The following is a 13,590-nucleotide window of genomic DNA, read 5'->3' on the forward strand; positions in this document are numbered from 1 at the left end:
TTAAGAGAGAGAGAGAGAGAGAGAGAGAGAGGGAGAGATGGGGTTTAACGTCCAATCGACACAAATTAGGTTATTTCAGGACTAACATGGTTCAATTTTATTTCAATAATTCGCTTGCGCGTATATTGGTCTTTAGCAGTGGGAGGAAACCGGAGGAACCGGAGAAAATCCACGAGGTTCGACAGGCCACCCTACTCCTTGTCATACGTAGGCCTACAACAAACCGGGAAAATGAAACCACGCCAGTTGACTCAATGACAGACCTATGATACAACACGCACGCGCTAACCATTCGGCCATCCAGAGAAGAACTTCGCGATTTGACATTGATAGTCATATATATAACAGAAGAAGAATTACTAACCAGGCTAGCCTACGTGTAAGACTGAAGGAAAGGGGTCGTTGGGGTCTAGGCCTATGGCCTAAATACTAACTAGCCTACTCCACGGCATTTTCAACTTCTCGTTTGTTAACCGTAGATGCTAAGCTGACGTAGACATTTAATATTTTATTAATAGATCTATATGAAATATATAAATTTGCCCGCCCGCCAATCAACTTTTTAAAATTAGTGACCTTACCTGATTGCTGCCATCCTTGGTAATAATATTATTGTCAAGGCATCGTTATGGACAGCTGATTATGACGTCATTTTTATTGTGACGCGATAGTACACACTGTGTGGCATAGAAATAGTCCCCTCGCCCCGCACGTTTAGTACTTAAAAATGATAAGGCCAGCCCAATTTTTCGTCATTATTATGTCACGAGATGTAAACAGGGCTAGCGCCGTACGTTACTAACGTACCAAAACTAAATGGTAGCTGGTTTTGTGTGTGTGTGTGTGTGTGTGGGGGGGGGGGGGGTCGGGTCCATCTCCGCAGGTAGAGTGTCTCTGATGTTCAGAATGGGCTAGTAGGCCTATTTTTAATAAAACTAGGAAATATCACGAACTAATTTTTCATCGTCCTAGGTCAGTGCTTTTGTGGAGACTTAACCTCTCCCCCAAATTCTTAAACCTAACCTACAATCTCGCCAACAAGCACGTGTCCTAACCTTATTTGCATCTCGGCGACCTTGACAAAAACTGAGCTGGACTTAACAAATAGATTTAGCCTCCCCTGCACCCCGCCACCCCCTGGTAACCAATCTGAACGATTGACAGACCCACCCTGCCAACAGAGAAATGAAAAGGCTAGCTACCGTTACGTACGCCCCGGTAACTTCTTTATGGGCCATGGGGGCCACGGTGGTTCAGCGAGTATGGCTGAGAAAATTCCTGAGGATTTCCCAGCTGATTAAGTCATGAATTCGGGGGAAACGAAACTCCGAGGTCTTGTGTATAATTGGCAGTCTGGAAATTGAAATAACTAAGGGACTTAGGGAGACCGTAGCGCCGATGCTGGGGCAAAATTTACCCTTAATGCACACTAATGCCCTTTGCCATCATCCCTGTGCAGAAGGGGTGAAGATCCATACGTCACAGAGGCTCTGGGCACTTTAAAGAATGTGGTGCCCCCATACATATAAACCCCATTATAAACAACAAAATCAATAATTTGCCAAAATGACGTTTATATACGTCATGTTATTAATTGAGACAAAGCCGGTAACACTGTAGCGCCAATGCTAGGGCAAAATTTACTCTTAATGCGCACTAATGCCCTACGCCATTATGCCTGTGCAGGTTGGGATTAAGACCCATACGGCATAGAGGCCCTATAGGCACTTTAAAGAATGTGGTGCCCCCATAAATATATAAACCCCATTATAAACAACAAAATCAATTTGTCAAAATTGAGACAAAGCCGGTAACAGTAAAAAAGACAAAAACATAAAAAATTAATTAAGAGTTCTTAATTATTTCTTATTTTTTAAATTAAATACCGGGTATTTTAAAAGCTGTCATCTATATAAATTTGGTATGACGTTAAACATTTCATTTCACATCCTAGCATTTTTCACTTCTGGGTAAACAACAGTTCTCTCCGCATGAAACAAGGGTATTTTCTTAAAAATAATAATAAAAAAAACTGTGAGGGTCCCCTGCGGATTGTGAGACACTAAATCTTTATTCGGCACTGTTTATTCGGTATTTAATTCTTGTTACATCAAAATTAGAAAAACTATGCACAAATGATTTATTATGTCATTTTATTGAAAACGCCTTATTTATTGAAAAAAAAAACGAGATATTTAAATTTTAACTTCTACCCCTACATCCATCTAAAAAAAAACTTTCAAGCTCTACCAGAAGAATGAGATTTTGCGGTTTCAGAAATTTCGCAACAAGAGTTAACTTTCCTTGAATAACAGATGGAGCTAAGATCAATGATGGCTGAATGACGATTTGTAAAATCTACTATTGAAAATAATAATTTTAAACACTATTAGGCTACTTCACGTTTGGTTGTTCAATGGTTCGATGAAAATTATCAAAAGGAAATCTTTTATATAAGGTAATATTTGTGAAATGCATCTGAACCGAAAACCAACTCTAAAGCAGAGATTAGACAAAGTAAAAATATAAATAAGGAATCGGATCAACGAATCAATCGATCACAAGAATTAGAAAACGTCAACAAAATATTAATCTTATAATTAAGAACAGACAATAAAAATAATAAGCTTTAAATAATAACAATGAAATAATCTAAAATATGATTATGGAATAGCCTACATTGTATAATAAGCTATTCCATAATCATAGATTATATTCTAACTAAGCTTACCAAATAATTAAGATCAAGGACAGTCATTCCTTACTGATTGGTAAGATTGTTCATGTACCTTTTATAATGTATTATATTTATATGGTCCATGGAAATGGGTTGTTGTTGGGGTCTTTCCTGTGTAGGAGGAAACCGAAGTTCTGTACCCAGAGTAAACGCATGATGAGGTTGAAAAGGCCCCCCCATCTCCAAGTCACATTCGCTCACATCGGGAGTTGAAACTATGACTGGTACCTAGCCTAACCCCTAAATAGTAGACCTATTTAACTAGTAGTAGACTGAATAATCATGCTTTAATATACATGTAGAGCAAAGCTCTAATGCATCGCGCGAAGCGCGGTGATTGAGCAAAGCTCTTTTCCGGTAACACAGGAGCGTAACTGAAATTGTCACCCACAGACTGTTTATTAAAAAAAAATTCAGACCAGAACCGGATACACTGGGCAAAACAGGCAACGCGCATGTCAACTTACCAAATCTCGCCCAAGCGAGATTACGCGCCTCATAGAACGTTAAACCCCATTTCTCTCTCTCTCTGTTTACTAGTGATGTTATTACTGATAGGCATCCTTTAGTCTTTATCAAACAAATTTAATAAAAAGAGAAAACAAGAATCATATGAATGTTTCAGGGATTGTATGAACCAAGCTGAAATTTATAAATGGATGAGTGGGGGAGTTTGACTTAAACATGCATTATGCAAGAGCTAAATCTGCCTATTGCAGGTCTTTATTTAGGTCTGAAATGTTTTCTAAAGTATTAATTAGACATTAATTAACTGATCCAGGCCTTAATCAACTCTCAATGGCATCAGTTTTCTCCGATATTAAATAGATTAGAATGGTTCAGCGATACTTTGATTTAATCAAATATGGAGGACCAAGACTTAGCTTCGATCAACCAGTATGGTGGTTGAAATTATTACACACGTCTGTCAAACCTTCAAAGGCTAATATCTTTGCTTGCAATAGAGTAATTTGAATGAAATTTTCAAATTATTCATTTTACATCATCTACTTTCGATCTATTATAGCAAGAATGGCTAGTTCTTTATCTAAATCTTACATAATGTATCTTTAATGGTTGATCTGGTGAATTATCTGCTAAATAAAGCTATACTCCATACGGTACCATGTGTTAGTCTCAGATTGTTGTATAAAGTTCACTCTAAACCCCTCTCTCTCTCTCTCTCTCTCTAAATTTATTATTTCATTATGAGAACTTGAGTCTTGATTCAATTGACAATTGTCTTGAATCAACAAACTTACATGGAAATAATTAATAGATGATTTCTGTCCGTCATTTCAGAGTTTATAAAAGAAGAAAAGCGAGATGTATAACGGTATAGGTCTCGAGACAGCTAGAGGTAGTGGAACTAATGGCTACGTCACACGAAATCTCTCCTTCATCAAAAAACATAAAGACAGAGTGGATTATAAATCGGAGGAAGAGGTGAAGAAATTAGAGCAGTCGTTAGTAAAACAACCGAATCTAGAAATATTACAGCATGAGAGAAAGAGAAAGGTGGAGTTAAAATGTATGGAGATGCAGGAATTGATGGAGGAACAAGGGTAAGTTGTGTTTTTATTAAACACGGGTTGGGTTTCTTTGATTCCACGCTTGTGCGTGACAAGGAATAAGGTCGCTTGCCCGACCTCTTGTGTTTTCTCAAGGTCCTCCAGTTTCCTCACACTGCTAGAGTCCCCTAGACGCAAGCAAATTGTTGAAATAAAATTGAACCATATGTTATTCCCGAAATGACTTAGTTTGTGTCGAGTGGATGTTAAACCTAACCTTTATAAACATAAAGACCCTAACATACATTTTTGCACAAGGAATATGTACGTTGTGTGATAATTTGTGTGTGACAAAGTCTGAGACAAGGTGCCTTATGTAATCTAGTCTTGTATGTTAGAGTCTTTGTGTTTATAAAGGTTTACACGTTAATATTATTAAATTAACAAAATGGCAGCAGGCTTATTGCATAGATTGTTGAAATTTCAATACAACATACAATACAACAAAATTAAATATGTCGGGTACATACAACTTCTGTAGTACCAAATATATGATGAGATTCAAAAAGAAGTGATTATTTCTAGAGCTGCTTGTATCTTCAAGTCTACAACATAAGTACAGTGGACTCTGTCACTTCCGACATCGGAATACTACGGTACTGTATTCTGTGAAATCCATCATCATTTTTATGTCTCGATTTATTTCCTTATTACTTCAACCAAAAACGTTTTGAGTAGCCCAGATTCTGAATATTCCGAATTACGACATCAATCAGCGGTCCCGTCACACGATTTGTGTTGAATTAACATTGGATAATCCGGCCTTCAATCAGTGGTCCCCGTCACACGATTTTCATTGAATTAACATTGGATAATCCGGCCTTCAATCAGTGGGTGTTAACCGACAAGAAATCACCAATCAATTATCTGTGCGCATAAAACACATGTCGGTCTTTGTTGATTACCTTGATAATTTAATCTCTTGTAAGAGAGCGCTTGGTATTTGATTTGAGTTTCTCACGTCAAATACACAATCAGCAAACCTCGGCAGATTCCGGTACTCTTCATCTAGTACTTCGGTATAATACTTTCGGCATTGGGGCAATTGAGTATTCCGACATGCTGTCTAATCTGACATATTGTATCGATCCTGTACGATGTTGGAATTGACAGAGTCCACTGTATATAGTATAATTTTCCTTTCTGAGATAGTTACAAAATGGCACATGACATGTACAATAGAATTTATTTGTAAGGTATAATATTCAGTTAGAAAATCAGTTGGGTTTTCATGACATTGATTAATTGATTCTATTCACTTGGAGGAGAGTATTCAGCCCAATGTAAATTTGTGAAAACGGTGGAGAATGAACAGTAAAGTTAAATTTGGAAATCAATTGTGGTCTGCATCCATTTGGATGTTAAAATCAGTAGTTATCTCCCCTGTATTATTCGTTGTCTGTGGTTGCTTTCCATGTCTGATTGTCCAGTTTGTGTTTGACAAATGGACAATATTGATAGCCCCAAGGGCTTAGGCAGGTGCAGGTAGGGGCCCTAGGGGCACGCCCCCTTAAATAACAATAAAACAAATTCACTGATTGTTCTGTTTCTATCAAATATTGAAATACATGTAATGGGTGATTTTGAGCTTTTTGGTGGCAGCGGAAGCAGTATAGTGAGGTTGGAGTTGATGAAAGTGGATGTTATTTTAGAGTCGAGATATGCGCCACAAATCACCAGTGACACCCTGGTTTTTCTAAATTTTCTCTGAGACACATCTATACCAAATATACTGCTTCTGCCACTGTCCAAGGGCTCATATCAGACCATTTTACGTTCTGATTCTGTCCCCTTATCTGAAATGAAATGAAATGGGGTTTAACATCCTACTGTTCTGCTCCTATACAAAGGCTTATGCCATACAGTGTGCAATAAGGGAAATTTTGCCCGGGCAGCGGCACTATGGCTATCTCTTACTTAAATCGAATTCCAGCTGCCAAGGAATCTTTTATGTGTACACCAATGTATACATGGGGCCTTATTTTTTCGTCCCATCTGAATGACTAGACAGCTGTCCTTGTGTTTCCTCATCTATTCTAAACCATTAGCAAGATAAATTGTTTAAGTGGCATTTAGTAACTGGATGAGAATAACACATGACACAATTATATGGAATAACAAGTTACTTGAAGAGTTTATTTCAGCGATGTTTCGACGAGGAATCGCTGAAATAAACTCTTCAAGTAACTTGTATTCCATATAATTGTGTCATGTGTTATTGGCAAGATACGTGTAATTGTTCATGTATTGAACCAAATTTTGTGGGTGTCCTACTTGAGTGGTGCTTATTGAAATTTGTACAAAGGTGATTATATGTGAAGCAATTAATTTAATGTGCCTGTTAATACTTTTTATCTACCTGATTTGGTAGGCAAGTTGATTGGGTCTTGCCCCTACCAGGGACCTTTTCACGAAAATCTAATGTCTTGCCTTGGACCTTTTAGCGCGTGCACGCTGTATCATACATGTAAGGTGTCTGTCATTGAGTCAACTGTGTGGTTTCAATTCCCCAGTTGTACGTGACAAGGAGTAGGGTTGCCTGTCCAATCTCATTGATTTTCTCCAGAGACCCTCTGGTTTCCTCCCACTGCTAAAGACCCCTACACATAAGCGAATTATTGAAATAACATTGAACCATATGTTAGTCCTGAAATGGCTTATTTTGTGTCGAGTGGATGTTAAACCCCATTTCTCTCTGGCGCACGCAACCTTTTTATTTGCTAAGAACTAAAATTTGTACTAGATTTTGAATTCTCAACCAATAAAACGACCATATCCATAAAATATTTTAAATTAAATTTTGTGAATAAGGCCCCAGATTGTTAAAGGGGAAAATTGGATCATTTAACAGTCCTTCATGTTTATAAAATTGTGTGGGAGCAATAAAAAGCTCCTGATACCTTGAATATATGCAGTTTAAAAGTAAACAAAAACTTAAAGTAGTTTATTAATCTCAATATTTAGGAGAGCGATTTAGCTAATTTGCAGGAGTCTTTAATGACTTCTTCGAAGGAAAGCCGACGTGCGTCGACAGGAGCAGGAGCAAAAGCTCCCCTTAAACGTGAAGGACTGATTTTAGTAAATTTTCTGCGTCTGAACTGCACCATTTGGGGATGAACATGTAGATAAATTCTTGACAAATAATCGAGAACCAAGGTAATCTAATAGATATTTTTGTAAAAAGAGCCCTGGTAAGGGAAGACCCAATCAATTTCACTACCAAACATGTAGATAAATTCTTGACAAATAATCGAGAACCAAGGTAATCTAATAGATATTTTTGTAAAAAGAGCCCTGGTAAGGGAAGACCCAATCAATTTCACTACCAAATATGGTTGTATTTTATTGATAAATACAAAAAAATACAATTAAACAATAAAAACAATAACAGCGATCCTAGTCCCCCCACCAGAAGAGAGAAGGGACATAACTCTATTCATATAATGGACCAATTCTGTCTATGTGGTAAAATTAACACTAGCTGTCGCAGCATGATGGAATTCAACTAAAGTTAGTAGGCTTATCCAGACTCTTTGAAATTAAGTTAGGGTAGAATTGGCAGTTGAACAGGACACCTTTAATATATAAATTTAATTTTCCCATGCCTAAAAATGGGCTCTGAATCATATTTCATAAACCGTTTAATATATATTTATGCAACCCTAGTACACACCTCAACCTATTATGATAGTTTATTGCAAATTTCCATTTAAGTCTTTTCACATACTCCTCGCAGTGTTTTGTTTGATTAGAGCTAATCCCACTTAACACTGCTGTAATGGAACCAAATTTCTGTTCCAAATTGTGACTGGTCAATAGTCAGATTAACAACCCATAGCTAACTGCGTAACAATATCACTACACTTTAAACAGAGTCTAAATTGGACCAAATATGTTTACATAATGTTACGCCATGACTCACGATTGCAATATTTTCTGGATTAGAATCCTATCTGCTGCTTAACGCTCATTGATAATTAAATAAAAAAATGGATAATAGAGACTATGTTTTTTATCGTACTGACATTAGTAATGATGATCAAGGCTAAAGCCAAAATTCAATCGCTAAAATCTCAGTTCAGTGTGGATCAATTTGACTGACATTTTCAGCAAATTTCCTTTACATTATCTAGTTTTTAACTATTATAGTGAGAACTGCCAGCTCTTTATCTAATCTCCCACAATGTATCTTTAAATTTCCATTGATCTGTTTATTATGGAATGCTCTGACGACTCAACAGCTGTTAGTGTATGTGCCATTGCCTGGCAACCTATCTTTATGAATATTTTTGGGTCCTAAACCAAATATTGGAAACACACTACAACTACCAGTCAACATGAATGTAATTAATGATATTAAATTTCCATGGGTTTATTTATTAAAAGCAAAAATCTAACAGAAGCCAGAGAAAAAATACATTTATCTGTATATTGAATTGTTACAAAATCATATTATTCCTGGAATTCCAACAACAAAAAAAAATCGAAATAATCAAATCAAAACAGGTAATGTGTTTCAGGAACGTGTCTAAAAGAATTGTTATCAAAATAATTCAGAAAAATAACAAGCATTGATGTTGTTGTGGGGAATTTAATGGGTATCACTCCTGTCTTTCTTTTTTTTATCCGCGTAAAGAAAATTAAAGAACCAGGTTTTAAAGCCAGTTGATGAAAATATATGAAGTAGTTTGATCGAGTTAAGTTAATGTAAAGATTTCTCTGGATGTAGTGATGTAATTAGACCAGCTTCTTCCCTTCTAGTATGGCGCTCTTGTTGTCTTGTAATTGCTCTGAACAATGTTTAGATCGTGTTCAACCCTCGTCAATATTCAATTAGAGTTAGGAAGAGTAGAATGTTATATTACTTTGATACCACATGTGCTGTACGTCCGTGGTTATAAGTGAACAAGACGCAACAAGATCAATGACAATGGAATTACACTCTCATATTTATACATAGACATTTGATATACTTTTATTTGGAGAGGGGGGGGGGGGGAGTGGAGGTGGTCAAGACGCAATGGAATTACACTATAACAAGATCAATGACAATGGAATTACACTCTCGTATTTATACATAGCCTATTGATATACTTTTATTTGGGGGAGAGGGTGGGGGGGTGATCAAGATGCAATAAGATCAATGACCATGGAATTACACTCTTACACTCTAGTATATATACATACCCTTTTGATATACTTTTATTGGGGTTGGTGGCGGTGGAGGGGGAGGTGATCAAGGCCCAACAAAATCAATGACAATGGAATTACACTCTCGTATTTTTACATAGACATTCGATATACTTTGGGCGTGGGGGTGGAGGTGATCTTGGTTCAACAAGATCAATGACACTAGTGGTATTTATACATAGCCATTTGATATACTTTTATGGGGGGTGGAGGTGATCATGGTTCAACAAGATCAATGACACTAGTGGTATTTATACAGAGACATTTAATATACTTTTATTGGTGGGTGGGGGGGGTGGCAGATAGAGCCCAAACAAGATCAATGAAAATGGAATTACGCTCTAGCATTTATACATAGACATTTGATATACTTTTAATGTGAGGAGAGGTTGGGGTGATTAAGGCCCAACAAAATCAATGACAATGGAATTACACTCTAGAATTTATACCTAGACATTTGATATACTTTTATTTGGGGGGGTGGGTGGTCAAGTAGTTTCACATGTGCTCTTTAGATCACATGACCTGTCATTGAGTTAAGTGATGTGGTTTTGATGCCAAGCCTGTGCGTATCAAGAAGTAGGATCGGCTGCCCAGCCCCATGGGTTTTCTCTGGGTCCTCTCTGGGTCCTCCCACTGCTATAAAACTAAAATATAAGTGTACCATACATGTATGTAAAACCCAAATATACATTTGTGGTTATAACTGAACATAACAGTTCTTGCTATAATAGTTTAAAAATAGATAATGAAAAAGGAATAATAAAAAAGGAATATAATGAAAATTGGATAATGAAAAAAAAGGAATATAATGAAAATTAGATAATGAGAAAGGAATATAATGAAAATTGGATAATGAAAAAAAAGGAATATAATGAAAATTAGATAATGAAAAAAAGGAATATAATGAAAATTTAGCTCTTACATAATGCATCTTTAAAATGAATATATTTATTATTTTATTATATTTATTTTATATTCTAGATCTTATTGAATGAGGGGGCGGGGGGTGGATGGCTGAATGGTTAGCGCGTGCGCGCTGTATCATTAGGTCTGTAATTGAGTCAACTGGTGCGGTTTCGATTCCCCGATTGTACATGACAAGGAGTAGGGTTGACCCGCCTGTCCAAGCTTGTGTATATTCTCTGGGTCCTCCGGTTTCCTCCCATTGCTAAAGACCCCTACGCGCATTCGAATTATTGAAATAAAATTGAACTATACATGTATGTTAGTCCTAAAATGACCTAGTTTGTGTCAAGTGGACCTCTCTCTCTCTCTCTCTCTCTCTCTCTCTCTCTCTCTCTCATTGAATAAGTATTTTCTGTAGGAAATTTACTGTAGTGTGAGCTAAGCTATGCTGTACAATTTCTTTTAAAAGACTAACAGTCGGATTGCCAAATTTTCACACAAGCTGTTGCAACAATGGCTTGCTGAAGGGGAACAAATTAAATTCGTTTTAACAAAAAAGAAATTTCTGAACAAAATCTGATATTGAAACGAAATACCAAAGACATTTATTAATAAATAAATTATTATATCAAAGAGTATTCTTAATCAATCATCCATGGGTCTGTCATCTTGCAGTATTTTTAAGCTGGATATTTCTGCGGTTTTTCGACGAAAATGTGTGGCGTTAGATTTGTCATTTTTTATTACTGGTAAATACAAGTGTTTGAACAGTCTTGAGTTGCTCTCCAAAATGTGTACAGCTTTTGTTTTTCACTGCCCTATTGTGTAAGTTTGGATTTTATATGATAAGGTACATGTAGCAATACTCACTGTAACCTGGGTATCATTTAATCTTGTGTATCTAGCACGAATCTCCTTTACATTCATCTAATTCAAATATCAAATCTTTGTTTAAAAATTCGTAAAATCTGTTTAAAATCACCATAAATCGTTTCATTTGTACTTCTGTCCAGTTTGAAGCTGACCATTCAATTTTGATAATGAGTGTCCAATTTACAAGTGCTTAATTTCTGAATCACTGTTAAAAAAAATAAACAATCCAATTGATTAATGATGTATAATGATTAATTTTTGAACAGTAGTCAGGAAATTAAATACTTGTAAATTGGACTCTTATTATCAAAATTAATCAGTCAGTTTAAACTGGACACAAGTACAAATTACATGATTTTTGGTGATTTTAAATGATTTTTACGAATTTTTAAACAAAGATATTTGATATTAAACGAATGTGAAAGAAATTAGTGCTAGATACACAAGATTAAATGATACCTGGGTTACAATGACTGTTATTAAACATACATTATGTAAAAGTTCAATCTGCCTATTGCAGGTCTTTCTTTAGGTCTGAAATGTTATATAAACTATTAATTAGACATTTATTAACTCATCTAGACCATAATCAACTCTTCATATCATCATCTTATGAAGTTATGTGTCCGATTTTCACTGGATTCGAATCCAATCTGCTGCTCAACGCTTAATATTAATGATTAAATCCTAGAATTTCTTGCAGGTGTTCAAATAAATTTAAATTTTTTATATTTAACAATAAATGTGAGTTGGATGGCCAATTGGTTAGAGTTGTATCATAAGGTCTGTCATTGAGTCCACTGGCGAGGTTTCAATTCCGCGGTTGTACGTGATAAGGAGTAGGGTCTCCTGTCCAATCTCATGGGTTTTCTCCGGGTCCTGTAGTTTCCTCCCACTGCTAAAGACCCCTACGCGCAAGCTGATTATTGAAATAAAATTGAACAATATGTTAGTCCCAAAATGACCTAGTATGTGTCGAGTGGACGTTAAACTCTCTCTCTCTCTCTCTCTCTCTCTCTCTCTTTAACAGTAAACTGGGCAATCAAGGCTAAGTCTCAGTTGTCAAGTACATGTACCACTGCCACAATAATAAATTACCTAGGGTAAATCTTCAAACAGTCATGATTCCCCCCAGAATAGAGTAATCAGGGTGAAATTTTCCATATATACATTTTTCATTATCTATTTTTGAACTATTGTAGCGAGAAAAATCTGCTCTTTATCTAAATCTTACATAATGCATCGTTAATTTGTGTCAGACCAATTTTTTTTTTTTTTCTCGATTCACAAGCAAATACTGTAAAGGTCGACCTAATTCTATATTCTAACAATAGAGAACGTTGACAGCTAATAGAGTCCATTTAAAAAGAATTTTCTAAATGCATCCATTTAAATGCCACATAATTTAAACAAGTAAAAAAATTGACTGGCTGTCATAAGGAGGTAGAGAAAGCCCTGCAGTTAATTAAGCTTGATTGAAATACATAATCTATGAACCTAGGAAGGTTAGCAGCCAATATTGGTAATATATTAAGGATGTTTTTGTGCAGTAGCAAACCATAGATAAACTGGAGGAAATAAGGGGGGTTGGATGGCTGAATGGTTAGCGTGCGCGCGCTGTATCATAAAGTCTGTCATTGAGTCGACTGGCGTGGTTTCCAATCCCCGGTTGTACGTGGCAAGGAGTAGGGTCGCCTGTCCAACTTCGTGGGTTTTCTCCGGGTCCTGTAGTTTCCTCCCACTGCTAAAGACCCCTACGCGCAAGCGAATTATGTAAATAAAATTAAACCATATGTTAGTCCCGAAATGACCTAGTTTGTGTCGAGTGGACGTTAAACCCCATTTCTCTCTCTCTCTCTGGAGGAAATAATCGTGAGATAAAAGCATGTCGTAGACCCAATGTTTAATAATAGCTGCTTTATAAAGTCTAAAATAAAGTTTAAACATACATTATGCAAGAGCTAAATCTGCTTATTACAAGTCTTTCTTTAGGCCTGAAATGTTATCTAAATTATCAATTAGACATTAATTAACTTATCCAGACCATAATCAACTCTCGATGGCATCACTAGCCTGCGATATTTACTGGATTAGAACCCGATCTGCTGCTTCTGATTAAATAAAAAAATGGATAATCGAGACTATGTTTTTTATCTTACCGACTTCAGTAATGATGATCGAGGCTAGGCCCAAAATTCCCTTTACATTATCTAGTTTTTAACTATTATAGTGAGAACTACCAGCTCTTTATCTAATCTCCCATTATGTATCTTTAAGAGTCAATCTTTATTATGCTTTATAAGGTATAAA

At 36.2% G+C, this 13,590-nt stretch overlaps 1 protein-coding gene across 3 annotated transcripts in view; it reads left to right on the forward strand.

The window, feature by feature from the left end:
- The first annotated feature begins 2,320 nt into the window (after positions 1–2,320).
- The window catches only part of LOC126824041 (serine/arginine repetitive matrix protein 2), a 75,047-nt gene continuing 63,777 nt past the window's right edge, over positions 2,321–13,590 (forward strand). For all 3 annotated transcript variants that reach the window (XM_050553194.2, XM_050553191.1, XM_050553193.1), the window contains exons 1-2: positions 2,321–2,458; positions 4,040–4,302. In XM_050553194.2, coding sequence (XP_050409151.1) covers positions 4,064–4,302 — 239 coding nt within the window. In that variant the 5' untranslated portion in view covers positions 2,321–2,458; positions 4,040–4,063. The remainder of the gene's footprint in view (positions 2,459–4,039; positions 4,303–13,590) is intronic.

This window comes from Patella vulgata, chromosome 6 (assembly GCF_932274485.2).
Source record: "Patella vulgata chromosome 6, xgPatVulg1.2, whole genome shotgun sequence".
NCBI classification, from domain to species: domain Eukaryota; kingdom Metazoa; phylum Mollusca; class Gastropoda; family Patellidae; genus Patella; species Patella vulgata.